The sequence below is a fragment of the Sminthopsis crassicaudata genome, chromosome 4 (assembly GCF_048593235.1).
Source record: "Sminthopsis crassicaudata isolate SCR6 chromosome 4, ASM4859323v1, whole genome shotgun sequence".
In the NCBI taxonomy this organism is placed as follows: Eukaryota; Metazoa; Chordata; class Mammalia; order Dasyuromorphia; family Dasyuridae; genus Sminthopsis; species Sminthopsis crassicaudata.
Window position 1 is genome coordinate 364,442,168 of NC_133620.1, and position 21,719 is coordinate 364,463,886.

The window sequence follows — 21,719 nt, forward strand, 5'->3', positions numbered from 1 at the left end:
CTGTTGCATGGGCTCAGTGTTCCAGCCAAATTGGTCCGCTTCTTCCCATCCTCCACACAGGGGATGCCATCTCCTGTCTCCACAAAAAGCCTTATAAAAGCTCAGTAAGGAAATAGCAGAGCACAGAATTCTGGGTCTGGTAACAGAATATCTAGGTTTACATTATTCCTCATTTACTAAATACCTGTGCAGCACTGCTCAATTCACCTGATCTCTAGGAAATATGCAATGCACAAATTAGAGAAATTTCCATCCCAAATGTTCATAGAGATTATTTGTACCCAATCTGTGGTAGGACTTCTGATGGGTCTGATCAGCTACAGCTGGACCTGCTATACCTTAACTCTATTATAGTGATGTCATTTTGGTCCTCTTCAAGAACAAAGGATAATAATCAATCAAATAATCTCTAGGCTTTCAATTTCATCCTGTTTAAAGGAAGAGAAGATTGGATCCATTAGTCTAGTACTCTCTGAGATTCCTTCCAATTTCAGATATACATACATACATACAATCCATGGAAACTGTCAGTCCATACCTGGAATGTATTCTCCCCTCTACACCTGGAATGCTCTCCTTACATCCAACTCTTCATGACCCCCTTTGGGGCTTTCTTGGCAGAGATACCAGAATGATTCGGTATTTCCTTCTCCAGCTCATTTAGCAGATGAGGAACCTGAGGATTAAGGGACTTGCCCAGGATTACACATTTAGTAAGTATCTGAGGCTAATTTTGAATTCATAAAATTGAGTCTTCCTGATCTTGCTCCTGATATTATATCCACTGCTACATCCAGCTGTAGCTTTTAGGGGCACCATCAGGTAATGGTAAGTGTCTGCAGATACCTGGATTCAAATTTTGACACTTAATGGGTGTGTGACCTTAAGCAGATCACTTCGTTTTTCTGAGCCCAAGTTTCCTCATCTGTAAATTTGGGGAATGTAATACCCATAATAACTATCTTACAGCGTGATTGTGAAGATTAAATGAGATAATGCATATAAATTGTTTCTCCAGCCTTAAAGCATCAGCTGTTTTATTATAATCCACAGTTTTTTTCAAGACTCAGTTCAAGTATTGCTTCCTGTGGGAAGTCTTTCCTGGTCCCCTAGTTTTGTGATATTTCTTTTTCCCACCTCACATTATATTGTCTTTACTTATCTGTTTATATGCTGCATTATCCAAGAGAATTTAAGTTCCTTGAGGGCAGGAACTGGTTTTTATTCTTATTCTGTATCTCCAGTTTCTAACTAAATGCTTTGGTCATAATAAGTTTAATAAATAACTTACATAACCATGAAATTTCAGGTTCAGACAGAAAAAAAAAAGCCACAAAGCAACCTTCAAATGGATGCAATTTTTTGGTCATTATTATATAAATATTGAGGAAGACATGGAGAAATAGAATAAAAGTAATAGCTTTTATTTGAAGGTGTGGGTTTGTTTGCATGTATAGTCATGGTGGATAGAGAGCAGGCCTCAAAGCTGGGAATATTTATGACCCATGATAAAATCATTTAAATCTTTCAATAGTCTAAGCAAGCCTCTAAAATTATAAGTTGCCAATGAGGTACTGACCCAAAGTCATTTTGATTTATCTACCCACCCTAATGAATTCACCATGTCCAATCTTTCATTTGTATAAAGCTCTGCAGGTTATGATAACTGACATTCGTATTTTAAGATTGGTCAATTCAGTCATGTCTAGTGTTTGGTGATCCCATTTTGTGTTTTCTTGGTAAAGATACTAGAGTGGTTTGTCATATCTTTCTCTGGTTCATTTTAAAATGAGGAAACTGAGGCAAAGAGGGTTTGTAACTTGTAGAAGATAGCATAGCTAGGAAGTATCTGAGGCCAAATTTGAACATGGGTATTCCTGACTCCAGTCCTGGTGTTCTATCTACTATTCCATCTAGCTGCCCAATGCCCTAACATTTATAACACTCTTTTAAAAAAAAAATTCATTTTGTTCATTTATATATTTATTTTCTTGAGGCCATTAGGGTTAAGTGACTTGCCCAGGGTCACACAGCTGAGAAGTATTAAATGTCTGAGGCCAAATTTGAACTCAGATCCTCCTAACTTCAGGGCCAGTGCTCTATCCACTGCACTAACCAGCTGCCCTTATATTACTTTTTAATAAGATTTTCCAAGAACTTTATACTTGTTTACTTATTTGATCCTTACAACAACCCAGTGAAGTAGATGCTATCTTTATACTCATTTTGCAGATGAAGAAGCTGAGACTGAGAAAGGTTAAGGGTCCTCCTTGCCCTGGGTCATATAACAACTTAAGTGTCTGAGGCAGGATTTGAACACACAGGTCACTTAATTCCAAATTTGTCAGCCTTTCAGTAGTACCCTGATCATGATTGGGTGGGTGCTAATCCAGAAAGCTTTGCTATCTTAGGGAGCCATATAGTCTCTTCCCCCATTCCCCACCTGAGCACATGATTTGTGCTTGCTAAAGAAACTGGTAAGCACAAGTCTGCTTAAATAAATATAATATAGAGCATGGATTCTTGTCCTTGGCCCCAAGATGCTGCTGTGTCTAAGCCCAAGAGGTCAGTCCCAATAGATAGGAATTACACATTTCCATGAGACTAGGTAGCATGGGTCTTTTGATGGGGAAGAGGCAGCATAATTTTTAATGTGGACCATAGTCTCTGCTGGCTCCCACTTGGAGAAGAATTGAAATGTGAAATCCTGTTGACATAATTCCCTCCTCCCCAACCCCCAGAAAGAAAAAGAAAAAAAAAAAAGTTGCCAGCTAAGTGCTTTCCTTTGTTCTAGGAAGATTCTCGGGTGATACTCCTTAGTTTGATCTTAATATTTCTTGTCCAAATTCCCTACCCTTTTTCCATAAAGCAAAAGGTAGGATAGGGTAAGAGTTGAGACCTGAAACATGTAAATCAACCCAATATTGATATCTTCTAGACTTAAAAACCTAAAAAAGGAGAGGAGAAAAAAAAAAAAAAAAAAAAAAAAAAAAAAAAACAATGATCAGAAGAAGCAACTCTGATTCTTATTACATCCTATTTTGGAATCTGAAAGCCTGGCTTTTCTATTCCTTCTGTGTGACCTTAGCCAATTTCCTTAACCTATATTGACATCAAATCCTACTTTAGGGGCAGCTAGGTAGTACAGTGGATAGAGTACCAGTCCAGGAGTAGAGAGGACCTGAATTTAAATCTCAGCATCAGACACTACTGTGTCTGTATGCCCCTAGGCAAGTCACTTAACTGTAATTGTCTCCCCCAACTCCCACAAAAAAAAAAAAAAAAAAAAAAAAAAAAAAAAAAAATCCACCTTTACATGAATACTAGCTCTGTCACCCACAGCAAATCATTTAATCTCTCACAACTTCAGTTTCCTCATCTGTAAAATGGAGATAATTAAGAGTCTTACCGCACAGTGCTGTTATAAGAATCAAATGGAATAATAAATATAAAGTACTTTGCTGTCCTTGAAGCACTAGCTTTATTACTATCAATATAATATTTATTGTTGTTGATTTGATGATGATAGCTGAAAGAGTTCTGAATTTGGATTCAGAATATCTGGTTTTGAATCTTGGCTCCACCCCATTACAATCTATATGACCTTGAGTACAGTATTTAGTCTGTCTAGGTCTCAGTTTCCTGGACTGTAAAATTCGGCAGCTGTTCTGTGTGCCCTTTAAAATCCCTAGAACTATGATCCTAAAGCATCATCCCACAGTAACCATAGCCCAAGGTTTGGGGGAGTATAGGCCCCACCAGGCGCTTGTTGAAAATGAACAGAGGGGCACAAACCTGGGCTTGGATTTGTGCTAGATTCCTAGAATAGTGTCACTGTCACCTGAGAAGTGCCCCCTCCGGAGGTGTTCGCCCTACCTCCCAGGGACCTGTCTGAAGCCTCAAAGGCTGAGCTGCTTCTTTTGGGAGATAAGGCCCCAAAGAGTTTGGGGGGAGGATGGGGAGAGGGGCGGGGAGGCAGGCAGAGTAGGAAGGAGACAGTGAGGGATTAACTAGGCTGCTGTGTTCAGGAGCCTATTTCTAGCATCCTTCTCACTTGTAAGCTAATTTTAGCCTATCCATTCTGCTTCCGTTGCCATTTATAAAATGAGAATGTCAAATGCAGTATTAAACAAGGCAGGATGAAGGCAAAAAAGAAAATGCCAGAGAGGCATTTAATAAATGAATCTACGTGTTTATGTGGGAGGGATCCACCCCACAAAACAGCTTAAAACATACACATGCCCAAACTCCCTTTATGTGGAAGCTCAGATTGCTGGGGCATTGGGCAGGGGGAGGTGGTAGGGAGAGAGAAGGAAAGAGAACAAGGATCACAAGTGATGGGGCTTCTGATTTTTTTTTTTTTTTTTTTTTTTTTTTGGTCAAAGGTTATTTGGCTCACAGGGAAGTTGCTTAGGCTATCTATATTGGGCATAGAATGTGTCTCTCCCTCAGCTCATTTGTCCTTCACATGTCCTTGACAGCTAGCTTCATTGCAGGGGTGCCTAGAGAGATAATTAAATCTAAGTACCTTAGCCCCCTTTCTGAAGCCTTTCCTGGTTACCAACTCCTTCACTTTGGGTGGGATTTAATGCCATCCTGTAAGAGAAAAGAGCTAGGAGGGCAGCATGGAAGTAGGGGCTGAAGGTAACAGGGGGACAGCCATCCCACTCTCCTTCAGACTTCTTCCTCCTTTCTAAAGTTACCCTTTTGAAAACATTTCTCTCCTTCCTTCTGGGATTTCTCATTTTTCATCTGTCCTGATGACCCTTCCCAGAGATTGAATGCTAACACCAGAGATTCCGCCTCTCTTTTTCTTTACTTTTCTTTTTTGTTCTTCTTATCTGAAAGAAATGGAAAGGAAAAGAAAGGAAGAAAGGGAGAGAAAGGAAGAGAGGAAAGAAAATGAAAGAAGAAAGAAAGGAATGGAGGAGGGAGGGAGGCTGAGGGATTTCAAGCCTTCCATCAGTGTTGGGGGTATAAACTTTCTTAGCTTTGAAATCAACTTGCAAACAGTATCTTCCTGTTGTACTTCCCACCTTGGTGCTCACGAGTGAAATAGGAAAGGCAGCAGCCACTTTCCCCAGCTTCCTCAGAGTCTTTTTCACTCTCTCTTCATGCTCCTGACAAACGAAACCTTCCGACATAAATTCACCTTGCCAGGTAGGTGGAAAAGGAAAAATATCAAAAATGGTAGCAAAAAACAGGTAGATGGGCAGAACAAAGGGAATCACCATCACAATGGGAATTTCCCCATCCTTCTCTGCTATTCCTGCCTTTTGCTTTTGTCTTCTTGTGTTGAATGATCACATTATAAATATAAGACTAACATCCCTAGGACTCAAAGAATGATAGGGTGTGGCAATGACTTATAAATGCTCCTGGTTTAGATTTTTAGTTGTTTTTTTTTGTTTTGTTTTGTTTGTTTTGTTTTTTGCTTTATGTACCAGACTTATGTTTTTTGATTTAAGAAAGTCCTCCCACCAGTGTAGACTGGCACTTTATGGAGTCTTAGAGAGTGAGTTATCTGGGTCACAGAGAGATTAAGTGATCTGCCTGGAATTGCACAGCACTGTTAGAAAGCAGTATTTGAACCCAGGTCTTTGTGACCATGAATGGGACCAGCTCTCTCTCCCTTATACTCCACTCAGCTGGATAATAACAAGATTTTACAGACATCCTTCTTTAAGCAGGACTTTTCTCACTTCAAGCCCCTTGAGTAGGCAGTTAAGACACCAATAGATAAGCATTTCAAAGGGATCTCCCTCCTCACAGCAGCATTGGAAGGTAGTCTGTGACAAGAGAAAATGACTAGAATGAGCTATTAAGTGACTTAAACAGTCATGCTCTGAAGAGGAATTAGAAGCAGAATTCGTACCCAAATCTTCTAACTCCAAGATCAAGGGGCATAAAAGTGGCAGAGCCAAGACTTGAACTGAAGTTTTCTGACTCCAAGGACAGTACTTCTTGCAATACAACTCAGATACAAGGGATTAAAAGAAGGTCTTGTTGTTCAGTAATTTTTTTCTCAGTCATGTCCAACTCTTTATAACCCCAATTAGAGGTTTTTTTTTTTTTTTATTTTTGACAAAGGTGCTGGAGTAGTTTGCTATTTCCCACTCCTTGTAAAATTGACACTATTATTATTCCCATTATATAGATGAAGAAACAGAGACTGAGAGGTCAAGCAATTTAACTAGTTTCACATAGCTAGTTAAGTGTCTGAAGCAGAATTTGAACTCATAGCTCCATGACTCTGAGTTTAATGCTCTATCTATTGTGCCCCCTAGGTGCCCATCTTCCTTCCTCCCTTTTTCTCCCTCCTTTGCTTCTTGTTTGTACCACCTTTACCTTAGAGTCTCATTCTTCCTGTTGCTTTCTCCTTTGCTGATCTTGCTTCTTTTTACCCCATGCCCTGGCTTCCTCCTCAGCCCTCAGTGCTCCTCTGTACTCCCCATTGCAGGCTGCCAGCTTTTCTGGGTAGAGGAGAATCCTTATAATTCATCCTAATTGGGCAGGGGAAGGTCAGTCTGAATTAAGGAAAAGTCAGCATAATCAAACTTTTTTTTTTTTTTAAAGAAATTATGTTTAGTCACTATAGAATACCGAGAGTAACATTGCTAGCAAGGGAAAGGGATGCAGGGCTATATATCTCAGGGAACTTCTGTGCTTAAACAAATAGATATGAATCATTTATAATTAGCACATTCATCGTCTGAAGGTAAATGCTGCTATGGAAGGCCTTTACTTTTAAGTAGGCTAATATCTCCCTTGTTTACTGATCAGCTTACAGAGAAGCCCGTGTTTTATAGTTGTTTTTGATTTTTGTCTAGTGCAAGGGCAAATCCAGCTGAGTACAAATTTATTAAATCCCTACTATGTGCCAAGGAAAGACAAGGATGTTTCCACGACTCAGAGTTGCTCCTAAGTATCATGGATATGTTGATCTAGTTTTGGCAAACTCTATAAGGTGAATATTCTTGTACAAGTGTCTTCTTGAGCTTTGGTACACACTTATCAGTCATCTTCCACAAAGAAAATTGTTTTTTTTTAATTTACTTTGTGAGTAGAAAAAAAAAGAGCTGTTGTTGGTACACTGACAGCTCTTTGTTCCATTATCCTGCCACTAAGGAGGAAGCTCACAACTACCCTCAGTTCTCCATTCCAAAGACTTTTAGTTTTGTTCTCCTGAAAGATTCAATTAATTTATACACACACACCAGCAACTGTGCTGGAGAAACTAGGTGGCACAGTGGATAGAGTTTCATTAGGAAGATCTGACTTCAAATCCAACTTCAAACACTTACTAACAATGTAGCCCTGAGAAGTTACTAAAAGTACTCTGCTACAGTTTCTTCATCTGTAAAATGGAAATAATAGTAACTAGCTCCCAGAATTGTTGTTATGCTCAAATGAGAGTATTTAATACATTGCCTGGCTCGTAGTAAGTGCTATCTATGTATCTAGATCTCTGTCTATCCATCTATCTATGTAACTATATATATATTAGCTATTATTACTTATTATTATTATTTGCTGGGGAAAAGAATTATTTATTGATACCTGTCCCTTTACATGGTAGATTCGTTAATTTACTATGGAAATGAGAGTTTAGGAATGTTATTTTTGCCTCTCCCATTCCATATCAAGCTTCTCCAGACTTTCAACTTTTTTTTGGCTCCTTTAGGTCTGAGCCTTTGCATCATAGCTACCTCATAACTATCCACTCTTTCCATCACCACCACCGCCACTCCCCACTCCCCACCCTCCCACCTCCCCACCCCCACTAGGAAATCAGGAGAACAACATCTCAGTCAGGACAATATCCTACCCCACCCCCCATTCCCATGTGGGCATTCGCCTGTGAACAATAACCTGACTTCTCCTAAAGGGCAGCAGTGGCAGCCCCATCTAAGATAATGCTTCTGTAGAACATTGCACTTAAGGTATCTTTTAAAACCTAGGGATTTTAAGAGGCAGGGATGAGGGGAGAGGGTGCTTTACACAGAAGAGACAGACAACCCGTGCAAAGACATGATTAGTGAACAGCAAACAGCAGGGTTTATGCAAAATTTAAGTTTCTTAAAGGAGAATAATATGTAGTAAGCCTGGAATGGTAGAGTGGAGGTAGATTGTAAAGAGCTTTAAATGCCAGAGAAGTTTGTATTTTATCCTAGAGAAAATAGGGAGTTATGGCAGTTTCTTGAGCAAGGGAATAGATGGTATGACCTTTGCTTTATGAATAACTCCCTGGGTCTAGGGAGTTCAGCATGAATCATTTGTTTCAGACAATAGGACCCAGGGAATCAGACTGCAAAGATTGGCTGAACCCAGATTAGAAATGACCCAAAAAACCAGGAACAATTTAGATTTCAAATTGTAAATTTCTCTAGCTTCTTCTGATCTCCCTCCTACCCGCCATCATCTTTTGGGTCTCCTTTACCAGACTCTTTGCTCTAATGAATCTTTTCATTGTCTTTAAACAAGATAGCTGGAGCAAAAGCTTTCAGATCAATAAGGTTCTCATAAAAATTTCAAGCACCTTCATTCTCCGATATAGCACCTTCTAAGTCTCATTTTCCAGGTTTGCCAGGTGTAAAGAAATCAGTTCAAGGTCCATATTCCCTTGGCCTGGGTACCTCCTGCAGAAGGTTGGGCATGGCCTAATCCAAAAGCTCTGTGGGAGACTGAGAAATGGCTAGGAATTTCTGATAACATATGATCAATCCCTCACACTACTTTATAACACATTCTCCACTCCACTCCCCCTTTAGAATTTATCAATCAACCACTCAACCCACATTCACTTATTAAGCACTTATTATGTGCCAGGCACTGTGGTAAGTCCTGGAATTACTAAATAAAAAGAAAAATTTTATTGGGGAGAGACAGAGTGTGTACCAGGCATCCCAAGAGGGGAAACTGAATCTGGAAGGAAGCTGATCATTTTAAAAGGCAGGGGAAGAGGGGGAAAATTCCAAGCATGGGGAACAGCCAGGCCAAAGGCACTGAGATGGAAAATGTGTGAGAAAGTAGGCTAATATGGCAAAGGATCAGGAGGAGAGTGATATATAAGAAAATCGGAAAGCTAAAAAAGGACAAGGTTGGGATAAATTTCAACTATCAGTGGAATTTACATTTAATATTAGAAAAAACAGGGAATCATTTGTGTTTATTGGCTAAGGGGTAAATGGTGAAGCCTTATCTTAGGAAAGGGCAACCAGACCTGTACTCAGATTTGGTCTCAGATACTTGCTAGCTATGTGATCCTGGGGAAGTCACTTACCCTTATTTGCTTCAGTTTCCTCATCTATAAAATGAGCTAAAGAAGGAAATGGCAAATTACTCCACAGTATCTCTGCCAAGAAAACCCAAAATGGGGTCACAAAGAGCAGACACACTAAAAAATGACTGAACATTGTTCCTAGGAAAAACATTGACAGCTATGTGGAAGATGGATTAGAGCAGGGAGAAATGAGATGGGAAGCCTAATAAGAAGGCTATTTCAGTAATCCAGGTGAGGTGCCTGATGGCTGGTAGAGCGGAGAGAACGGGCTGTATACTAGATTTGGAGCAAAGATTGAAAAGACAAGATTTGGTCATTGATTGTTTGTGAGATGAGTGAGAGAACAATAGTGTGACAGTAGGGTTATAAAGGTGGTTGATCTGAAAGATGGCAGTGACTTCCACAGAAATCGGGAAGTTTGAAAGGGCTGAAAGATAATGACTTCTATGATGGACATGTTAGGCAGCTAAGTGGTATAGTGGATAGAGTACCAGGACTAGAATTAGGAAGACCTAAATTTCAATATGGCTTCAGACACTTACTAGATGCTTGACTCTGGACAAGTCACTTCATCCTGTTTGCCTCAGTTTCCTCATCTGGAAAATGAGCTGGAGAAGGAGATGATAAATACTTCCAGTATCTTTGCCTAGAAAACCCAAAAAGGGGGTCACAAAGAGTAAGAAATGACTAAAACAAATGGACATATTAAGTGTAGGATTTCTTTGGTCATCCAGTTTGAAGTGTTCAGTACATAATGGGTGATAAGAGACGGTTACTTGAAGAGAGACTTTTTTGTGTCTTGTGATTTTATAGCTTTGTGTGGTCCCTTTTCAAGTGTTGGTGAAAGATTTAAATGGGTATTCTTTTAACTGGTCTTAGAAAGACTGTTGCTTCTCTGAGTCGATCATTTCTCTAGGGAAAAAAAAATCAGGTTAAACCATTCTATAGCATCTTTCATTTTCTAATGCAACAATAATATTCCCCACAATATCAGCAAAACTAACCATTGCCAGCAAATATAAGTATGGAATTCACAGTTATTCACAGACAGAATTAATGATGACTTTCAGATGATCAATAGCTTAAGGACAGATCTTTGCTGGCAGCAAAAAGCCAAGAATGGTCAATTCTGCAATGAAACAAATTGATTCTTTGGTAAAATTGAGAGTTTTCTGCTCTTTTCTTCAAAAAAATTCTCCCAGACTTAAAACATAGTTAGATGGGACAAATCCCTTAATCTCTCCTAGCCTCAGTTTCCTCATCTGTAAGATAAGGGATTGGATTAGAGATGCAATAGCTCCTTTCAGCTCTGAATCCTTGATACTATTATTAGGTACTCTCTTCTAGCTCTAAATCCTGTGATCTTCTGAAATGAAATCATGGACAAAAAACACTTTGTAAGCAGCAAAGCTTGCAAGGTATTACTCTTTACCTACCAGTTTCTATCCAGTATTGTACCAACTCTGAGTTCTCAGTAAAAATTTGTAAATAGTGGAAAGGAAAAAAGGGAACCGAGACAAGGAAGAAGAGTGACAAAAAGTCCATATTAGGTGTCTAGTCTCTGATTCATTTAAGGGGAAGTGTTACAGCTCTCAGATCTATGATCATCAAATGGATTTTTAAGCAATTCATTTTACTATCGTTAACTGTTCCCTCCCCTGTGGGGGGAATTAATAAGCTATGCTCTACTTCCCCTATCTCCACAAACATAACCAGTATCAATGAAATACATTATAATATGGTCAGAAAGAGTGCTGAACTTGGAATAAGGAAAATCTGGGTTTTTATTTGTTCCCAGAACTTATCATTGTGACCCTGGACATGTCATTTAACTTCTCTTGCCCTCAGTTTCTCCATCTGTAAAGTGGGGAATAAAAATAGCACCTCCTAGGGGGCAGCTAGGTGGCACAGTGGATAGAGCACCAGCCCTGAATTCAGGAGGACCTGAGTTCAAATCTGATCTCAGACATTTAACACTTCCTAGCTGTGTGACCCTGGGCAAGTCACTTAACCCCAGCCTCAGGGGGGGAAAAAAATAGCACCTCCTTTACAGGTTGTTTGTGAAAGTTACAAGAGCATGCATTTAAAGTATTTCCTAACCCTTTAAACTTAGATAAATGCCATTTAATACTATTATTAATAAAATGGACAAATCATTTCACTTATCCAAGCCTCAGTCTTCTCACCTGTGAAATGGAAATAATAATACCTCACAAGTAAGGCTCAAATGAGATAATGTGTGTAAAGCAAAACTGGGTACTTGTGGCCTTTAACTTTCCTGAGTTTAGCCTGTCACATTAAATGTGAGTAGGAAATATCAAAGAAAATAAATAAAAATACAACAAAACATAGTTAATATCACATTTTAAAATTAAGTCAATATGCACCTTACAGAGATCCTTAGGTATGGTGTAATAGCCACCACTTCTTTTTCAATTTGATACAACCTACATAAAACACTTTGAACACAGTAAAGGATGGTATTGGTGTTTGCCCTTATTATTACTCATTGTGACCTGGTGAATAGAGAATCAAGTTCAAAGGCAAGAACATCTGGATTCCAATCTGGCCTCTGAACATATTGGTTCAATGACCCTGGGCCAGCCATAGAAACTCTCAGTGTTCTAGGTAATTCTACAAATTACAGAGAAGAGTCTCATCTCCATTGTAGAGGGCATTTCTTTGGTCCTAAGTCCACTAGGCTGTTGAAGTCATAGGTCCACTCTCTATTCCTCTCTCTTATTTTTATTGCCATATCTGGTTTGCTAAGCAAGGAATGTATTTGTAGAGTGGAAATTTGAAATCAATCCTCTCATGCATCTGGAGAGGTAGAACATTTCTATTTATTGGACTCATAACAGTCATTTGTTCCTTCTGCACATTATCTCTGGGACCATGTGTTTCTCTAAGTTGTGAATTAAAAACTTACCTTCCCAGTAGCAATTGGCCATTGGTTACCCAATGAGGTTCATTGTAAAGTTATTTTTTTTTCCTAACTGGCTGAACCAATGGCATTTCTTTGTTAATTACCAATCCTTCCATCAAAGAAGACTGTGGTTGTTACGTTCTTTTGTTCTTATGAACTATTATAGTGGGAGGTGAAATAGTCTGCATTAATGTAAGGAATTTAGGAATACCAACCTAGATAGGCTGTATTCTCCAGGATCTTTTTCAAATACATACCCAGACAGATTAGCTCAAGAATGGGCTTTTCTTGGGAGCTGATCATGGGTGTTTAAGCATCAGCCTTGCTAAAATTTGGGCCAGGAGAAATAGGAGATGGGAGAAGTGTACAGTAACATCTTGAAGGCAATTCTATTTGAAGCTAGTTGTCATGGGAAAGCTACCATGTTGGGGCTATTTCTCTTTAATTCACTACCCTGGGTTTGCTATCATTCATACCTAGAACTAAATGACAGTGAAGAGCCAGGCATTCTACTTCTGTGACACATGAAGGTCTAAATAAAGTGAAATCTCCTGCCCTGCACCTCCTTATTAAGATACTTTCAGTCCAATTCCTCCCCAAGACTCCTGCCCCAACAACTCAGCCTACTAATTGCTATGGACCAGAGAAATTGTTGAATGGGAGCAAATGCGTTGATCTATTGATGATTTGTATAGAAAGAGCTCTCTTCCTAGTAAACACGGTCATTTATTGGTTACTTATGCCTGAAAGGAGGCCATGTTGGATTTGTTAAGTTGGGAAGGGGAACAGAATCCTAACTTTAGTCACTCAACAATCAATCCACTTTAGAAAGTACCCACTGAAAAATACAGGAGGAACAGAGAGAGACTAATGTTCCCATTCTGGAGAAATCAAATATAGCAGACATGTTTTCCTCCTTTGGTCAATCCCCAGTCTGATAACATCTCCATAGCTTCTATCATTGAGGATAGAATAGGGACTAGAACTGCTGTTCCTTGATTTAGGAAATTCTCTCTAGCAAAGCAAGCATCTCTACAACTCACTGTCTTAGAGTTGCCTTGAGCCACTGAGGAGATTAAGTAACTGGTCAGGATATAACAATGGCAAGAAGAATGTTGGTATAAAATGTATATAACCTGGTATAGGGAAAGCAATTATAGTGATGATGATAACCAAAACATTATCAAAGCTTAAACTGTTGTTTGCATGGTCCAGATGTAATAATAGTCCATAAGAACTTCACAATGTTTTTTTTAATAGATGTTGCCATCCAAATTACCCATAATCTTCAAGCTATGTGGAATATAAAGCTTTCAAAATAGAGAGATCTATAGGAATAGATAGGATGAGGTACACATCATCCCCATCATGTGGAGTGGTACCAAAAATGTTTGCTCTCGTTGAGCTTAGAGAAGATACTCTTCTATTTCTTTGCTCATATTCAGTTAAATTTAATTCATCCATCAATGAGCAGACATTTACAAAATACCTCCTATGTCCTGGGCACTGTGCTAGATATTGAGGATACAAAGACAAAACTGAAGTAGCCCTTGCCCTCAAACACTGGTCTAGCTAGGGGAGACAACATATACATAAATTGGTCTATAGCAAAGCTTCTTAAACTGTGAGTTGTGACCCCATGTGAGCTCACATAACTGAATATGCGGGGTCATGAAATTATGATATGTTATCAATATTTGATTTGTATACCTATTTTATATACCTATTACTCACATAAAAAATTTCTTGGGTATAAAAGGATTGTGAGCAGAAAAGGTTTAAGAAGCCTTAGTCTATATATTGTATATACATAATAGGTATATTAAAATATGCAAAATAGTGGCATGATTCTTTTGTCTATCTGCATAATTATCTACAGGAAATTAAATACAAAAGAATAATAGCAAGACAATGACTTGTCCTTGAACTTTCTATCTGAATTCTGAAATAAAAATTGAAATTTTATTAAAATTAAATTATTTTATTATAATATTTATGTTGCATTATGTTATATATCATGTTATACCCATATTAACTAATGAATTTAATATGTCTATACATATTACATTATATTTTATATTATATTTATATTATTTATTATTGATAATGAAGATGATAAAATTATAAAAATCCAGAGACCTAGCAGAAGAAATCATAACCCTGAGGGAGTAGGATAAGGTCTATGTCATCCCCTTGATGCTATCTTCTGTAGGACTGGCCTGAGGAATCTTGGGTCGAGTGTACAGAGTATGAGCTTACTTTTTCCATCTACATAATAGATAGTCTGCCAAAGATTAAATATAAGTGAGAGGATTATGTAAAGAAATGAAAGAAAGGAACAGTCAGCAAGATAAGAGCAGTATAGCTCTGTGTAGTACCAAGGTTTAGCCAAGTGTCCTCTACAAGACAACCCTGAAAGATGCTGAGAATACATACTTCCCATTTCACAGATGAAGAATCTGAAGCTCTAAAACATTTGTTTGCCCAGCTCTCTCCTGAGGACCTAGAGTGGTTTGTCTGAATCCCTGTCATGAATCCCTGAATCCAAGTCTTATGTGTTCTTTCTATCACACTTGTGAGGAATTCAGAATCATACATTTAAAGATGGAAAGGGCCTTCGGTCATGTTATTCAAGCATCCCCATTTTATGGACTGAGGCTAAGAGAGATTAAGTGACTTGCATAATGCCATACAAGTAGAAAAAATATTAAATCCAGAATTTGAACCAAGCCCTCCTAATGTAGAGGCAGCTAGAGGACATAATGGATAGCATGCTGGGCCTGGAGTCAGATAGCTTCATTTTCCCAGGCTCAAATCCAGCCTCAGACACTTATTAGCTGTATGTCCCTGAGCAAGTCACTTGACTATGTTTGCCTTGGTTTTTTCATCTGAAAAACGAACTGGAGAAGAAGGCAAACTATTCAAATATCTTTGCTTCCCCCCCAAAAAAAGTGGGTCACAAAGAATCAGATATGATAAAAAAAAAATTACTCAATAACAACTCTTGCTTATGTAGCATTCTGCACTGTAACATTCTATTGGTAAAAAGGATTTGGATTGTTTAGAATGAAAAGATATGAATAGGAAAAGCTTCCTGGTTATAAAAAAATTCTACCTACCTACCCTCTTACTCACCTCTCCCCTTCTTTCTTTCCTTCCTTCTTTCCTTCCTTCCTTCTTTCCTTCCTTCCTTCATTCCTTCCTGCCTACCTTCCTTCCTTCTTTCCTACATTTTTTTTCTTCTGTGTTTCATCACTTTCATTCTGTCTTTTGTCCTTTTTAGTCCATGTTTCTTTGACTTTGTGAAAGTTTCTTTTCTGAGGAAGGATTTTCTGTGTTTTTGACTTTATTTTTTCTATATTTCATTTTGACACTTTTCAACCAACACCCAAACAATTCCTCCCCCTGCTTCCCTGCAAGCATCATTCCCTGTAATGCTCACCAAAACTCCTCGATAGCATAATTGCAACTGTTGGTACATGTCACTTCCACATTCATAATTTGCTCACTGGTAAGAGAAAAGAAGGATCCAAGCCTTGACACTGACAGCATGACACCCAGTTTATGGTTGTATTTGACTTGAATGTTGTTGCTTTGTGTTGTGGTTCTTCAGTCATTTTTCAGTTGTGTCCATCTCTGTGACCCCTTTTGGGTTTTAGTTGTTTTGTTTTGTTTTGGGCAAAGATACTAGAATGGTTTGTCGTTTCTTCTCTAGCCCATTTTATAGATTAGGAAATTGATACAAACAGGATTCAGTCACTTGTCCCAGAGTCACACAGTTAATAAGTGTCTGAAACCAGATTTGAACTCAAGAAGATGAAACTTCCTGATTCTAGGCCCAGCACTCTATCCACTGTGTCACTTTTTTAGCTCCATCCTTATTTACATTATTGAAGCCATTGGTTCTGTCTTTCTTCCTTCATTCTCTCACCTTATACATATCTTTCTACCTCTGAGTTCTTTACAGCAAAGTTCATTCTTTCTTCATTCTTTACAGAAAAGTTTCTTAAATTTGTGATTTCATATGGGGTTGCATAATTGAATATGGGAATCACAAAATTAGAAGTTATCATTAGTGAAATGTTTGATTTATATATATATATATATATATATATATATATATATATATATATATATATATATATATATATATGCATACCTAAGATCATGTAAACATTTCTTGGACAAAAAGGGATTATCAGTGGAAAAAAGTTTAAGAAGCCCTGTTTTACAGGATAATAATAATTACTGTATTCACATATCATAATTTATTCTTTAATCATCGAGTACATATTTTCTTTCCAGTTTTTATGATCACAATTCATGAATCCTTTTGGAAATCTTTTCTTTAAAGCCTCTGAGAAGGGACAGGGTAACATGTGGCTCGTGTATCCAAGCCGTTTTTGGCATTGTGTGGAAGGCAGAGCTGCTGGCCGTGTTCAGGAGACAAGAGTGAGTTTTTGGCAGAATTCACACAGTTGAGTGCCTCTGAGAAAGATGGAAAGAAGTAAAGGAGCTTCCCCTGGAGTTCAGTGCATTTAACTGAGGAGCAGGAAGAGTAGGTGGTTTTGTTTAAAATATTCCCATTACAGTCGGTTAACCTTCATGTTACCTAAATGAAAATTGTATAAACCTGAAATTTTCGTTGATCAGGTTGCTTAGGAACAAGCGTAGGGTTTTCATAAGACAATGCAATAGACTGTCACTGATAGGGCTATTAGGAAAGGAGCTGGTTTGCTATATTATTCTCCATTTCGGGGTCTGAGTTGGGTAATTATCTGTTTGCATGTACAGAGCACGCCCACCTTCCCTAGCTTGTTAAGAGTGGCAGGGTTCATATAAATGATATTCTCTATTGAAAATAAACAGTGGGGCCTCTACCCCAGGACCCAGGAGAAGAGGTGTGTTTCATATTCTTTAGAAAGTGTGCATCCAGAAGCAAACTACAATGAGAGAGGAATAATGAGGGAAATTATCTTCACTATACTAAAATGTGCAGCTCCTCTCTTTCCTGGGCTGGTAGCCTTTAGGGAAACAGCAGTCAGAAATATCCAGCATAATGCCTCATTTAATGGGTATCATTGTTGGAACCAAAATCTACTCTTCCCAATCTGACCCCAACCACATGCCAAAGCTTTTCAACTCTATAACCATTTGAAATGGAAATCTTTTTAAGTGTTTTAACATGATAATTATAGATCTCTGATCAATGACCAATTGATTTCTGATCAGTGACCAATTATGGCTTCAGGGTATCAATAATGAAACAAGCTTCCTGCCTATAGGCAAAGAGATGGTCATCTTACAAGGATAGAATGAGACAGTTATGTTTCATAGTTAGAAATACTGAAGATTAGTTAGGTAGAGCAGTGGATAGAGCACCAGTCCAGGAGTCATGAAGAACTGAGTTCAAATCCAGCCTTGGATACTTCCTAGCTGTGTGAGCCTCAGTTTCCCCAATTGTAAAATGAGATGAAGAAGGAAATAGCAAATCACTCTGGTATCTCTACTTAGAAAAACCCAAATAAATGGGGTCATGAAGAGATGGACATGACTGAAAAATGACTGAATAAAGACAAATTTTATTTCTTTGTTATAAGATAGAGATTTATATGGGAGCAAAGTGGGGATGTTGGGAAGAGAGCAATAAAAATAATTAATAACACTTAACAAATAAAGTGAGAAAGTAAAATGAAGGTCCTAGGTCCTACATGATGAGATTTTTTTTAAGTGTTAGGTGTGTTATAGAGTTTCATCTATGAGTTAAAATAAATAGCCTCTGAATATGATGCCATAGTTGAATTCTGGACTTGGAGCCAGGAAAACTTGGATTCAAATTTATTTCTAATACCAATGCTATGACTGAGCAATTCAAGTCAACAAGCATTTATTAATTATTATATTCCTGTTAGGCTCTATAAAAAGTTCTGGGACTGCAAATAGGAAGAAGAGCTTATATTCTAATTGAGGAAAACTAGTGTGTTGTCTTATGAATAATGGAACAGGAAAATAGGCTTAAGTGACTTGCCCAGGGTCACACAGCTAGTGTCTGAAGCTGTACTTGAAATCAAGTCTTTCTGATTCCAGGCCCAGCACCACCTAGCTACTCCAGGAATACCATACATGAAGAAGATCTTTAAAAGGGGAGGGAATAATCTGGGAACGGTGGGAAACGGGGGTCATAGAATGAATTTATGCCAATTCTGTGGCATACATGAGAAAGTCCTATGGGGCTAAAGTGCTGCTGAAGAAGCAAGACACCTATCTGTGAGCTTTTTTGTTTTTTTATCTGTAAAATGGAGATTGGACTGGAAGATCATCTGTAGAGTCCCTCCCACCACTAAATCTGTGAACTTGTGAACACGCATTACATACATTCCTGTCTTAGTGTCTATTAAATATAATTTAACCTTTTATTTATGATTCTGGGTCATCATCCTGACCATAAATTGTCCTGCCCTGCTTTGTAGGACTATTAAGATGTGCCTCCAAGCTAAATGGACTCAGACCATTATGAAGAGTTCTTTGCTTTACGTAAATTTGCCTTACACAAATTTGACTTTACAGAAAAAATTCTATCTGCTTTCCCAAAAAACACTGATATTCACTTTATTGTAAATGCTGAGACTCTCCACTCCTGCCCTTCAGTTCAATGCTCTGTACCCCTCAACCCCCACCAAAAATTCCCAAAACCTAACTTTCTTTTAAAAGCCCTAAAAAACAAAACAAAAAGTGAAAAAACCTCCAAGTGAAAGCAGAAGCACAGATGGGCAGAGATCTCTGCAGCTATTATAAGATCGTGACTTGGTTTGCAACCTCTGGCCATGAGAGAGGAGCCCTTTGACCTATTCCACCCACCACCAGGCCCTTCAAGTCTGTTTTCTGTGTCTCCATGCTTGGATAGTTGCATGTCTATCCCTGGTCCCTGAAGGTTGCCCATTCTCTCCTCTGTGTCTGTGTCCAGCCTCCACATGTCTGCTCTATTGCGTGTTTTTCTTCTCAGTTCTAGACAGACCCCCGAACCCTGGCCCCCAACTTATTTCTCTTGCTTATGTTTCTTAGTCCCTGAACCCAACATACCCTTGAACCCTATAACTGCTACCTCCCTCTGCTGGGTCAGCAGCCCCCTTCCTGCCTATCTGCTCCCTCCCTCCCTCCTTTTCCCATATCCATGGACAAATCCACATTATGTAAAAATTGCTTTATGTAGAGATCTGTGGAATATATTTACTTACATAAAGCAAAAACTGTCTGTTCTCAATAGTCCTTATTTTTCCTTTCATTAAGCATTAATAATCTTTTCTGATTCTTCTTCTCCTGTACTTGGCCTTTGCAGCCCCATCCTTCTGATTAGTTGCTACATAGCTGCTATGGACTAGGAAACCAGAAAAATGAATTTTGTTAGAATTATGTGTCAAGTAAGAGTTATGTAGGCTCTGAGTTGGTTCTCTTCTGTAAGCCAAATCCTGACCTTTGTAACATCCCTTTGGGTTGCTCATAAGGCTTTTTTTTGAGGGGGGAGAAAGGGAGTGTATTCTCCTGTGTTTAAGTTATGTAAGGTTTTCATATAAATAATGTCTGACTAAATGGACTGATTGGATTTTCAAGAACTTCCAAAGGAGGAAAAATGTACTGAAAAAGTACTGGGAGAGTCACTTTGGGGTAGGTAGTCCAATATATAAGAAGTAAAAGTTGTCAAGGGGGAGAGGGTTTGGAGGTAAATGGGGAAAATACAATGAAAAGAAAACAACTGATGCTATAATTTTGTAAAGAATGCTTGGAAATAGGTTTCAAGGACAGGATTTCTTCATTAAAACTTCAAACATCTGTCTTCAATGTGCTCTTCCTACCAGGAATTCTTTTAGGCAGTTAACTTACTAGAGAATCATCAGCCAAAGCATTATTCCTGAGTCTATGTGTTGCCAGCTTCCTCTGCCCCCTGATTTCATCTTTGTAGGGTCTTCCAAAGCAAGATTTACACAAGGGGTATGTTTTCTTAAATATTTATTCTGCAGGCCATTTAACTTAGCTAAAAATAGCCTTTCTCTTACCCAGATCGGGTCTGCATTTGACATTTCCCTGGAATTAATTAGCATCTCATTTGTATGTTTTTTCCCTTCAATAGGTAGAATGTAAGAAAGCACAGCCTAAGGAAGTGATGTTCCCACCCGGGACAAGAGGACGGGCCAGGGGCCTCCCTTACACAATGGATGCTTTCATGCTAGGCATGGGAATGCTAGGTAAGTCCTGGGGATGATGCTGAGCCCCATTAGGAATGGGGCACAGTTACCCAAACTGCCTTTTATCACCCATGGTGGAGATTGTCCGCCATGTCTCTGGCTTAACTTTTCTGGGTTACAACTCCACTTGCTAAAAGCAGGAATGGAAAAGTAGAGGGCAGAGGGGGAGACAGCGGGAAGAATACTGTCTATTTAAATGATTAACATTTTTCTTGGGATATCAGAATTTGCATTTAAATGGATGTTTTAAATAGCCTGTTTTTACTCTTTATTCACACCAAAAAAAAAAAAAAAAATAGGATGATGAAAGACAAAATGTGTTTGTTCTGACTAAAAGCGATCTCTCCTGGCTTTTAGAGAAATTGAGACACACATAATGCCCCTTCTCTTAAAGGTATCTCTGACAGGTCCACATAGATAATTGAAAATCTTGCTGTTTAAATGGCAGCCAAGATGGAGAAAGCAGTGAAGATGCATAATTGTGTAGGTCGCAACAATAATTAGAAATTTCAAGGCAAGAGAACAGTATTTTAGCTGCAGTTATTGTGTGTCCAGAAAATACTAATTAAAATAGGATAAATGGTACTTAATGGTAAAATTCCATTCAGGCACAAGATCTGTCTAGCTTTAATGGGTTTTCATTTGGTTTGGCTAAGAGTTCCTTCCCCAACAGTGTCTGATAAGCTCTTTATGTATTGTAAATGGATTGCTGTTTAAACTAGTGCTGCCTTTTAACTTTTAAAAATTTTCTGACTTTAACCAGCTAGTTTCTAGAGGAGACTCCTTGGGAGAGGCTATATGGTTGATGATGGAAAGAAGGCTGTGATCTTAGGCACAGTCACTTAAGCTCCTTCTCTCAGCTTTGGTTTCCATATTGTATAAAATGGGATAAAAATCTGCACTTGCCTCCTTGGAATAAATTAGAGGTGGAATGGTGGACCCTAGAGATCCTTTAGTGCAGCCCCACATTTTAGGCATAAATACCATGTCCAAGGTCACACAGATAACTATGGAACAGCTGGGATAAGAATCAGGATCTCGGACTCAAATTCTAGGTTGCTTTACATTACATCATATTTTTTTCTCATGATTGTTATTAGAAAAGTGCTTTGTAAAATTTAAAGTGTGGTAGGAATGTGAATTGTTTTTAGTATTATTACCCCCTTAGAACCAATTACTTTTGGGGGGGGAAAAGAAAGCAGAAGAGACTTTAAAGAAGATGGAATAGTTTTTCTATGTTCCCCTTAATGCACATAAATTGAAAGCTAAA

General features: G+C 38.5%; 1 protein-coding gene across 1 annotated transcript in view; it reads left to right on the plus strand.

The window, feature by feature from the left end:
* Window positions 1-21,719, plus strand: part of MSI2 (musashi RNA binding protein 2) — a 522,649-nt gene that overhangs the window by 422,756 nt on the left and 78,174 nt on the right. Inside the window, 1 exon segment of the mRNA XM_074261866.1 lies at window positions 20,335-20,449. Within this exon segment, the coding sequence (XP_074117967.1) occupies window positions 20,335-20,449 (115 nt within the window).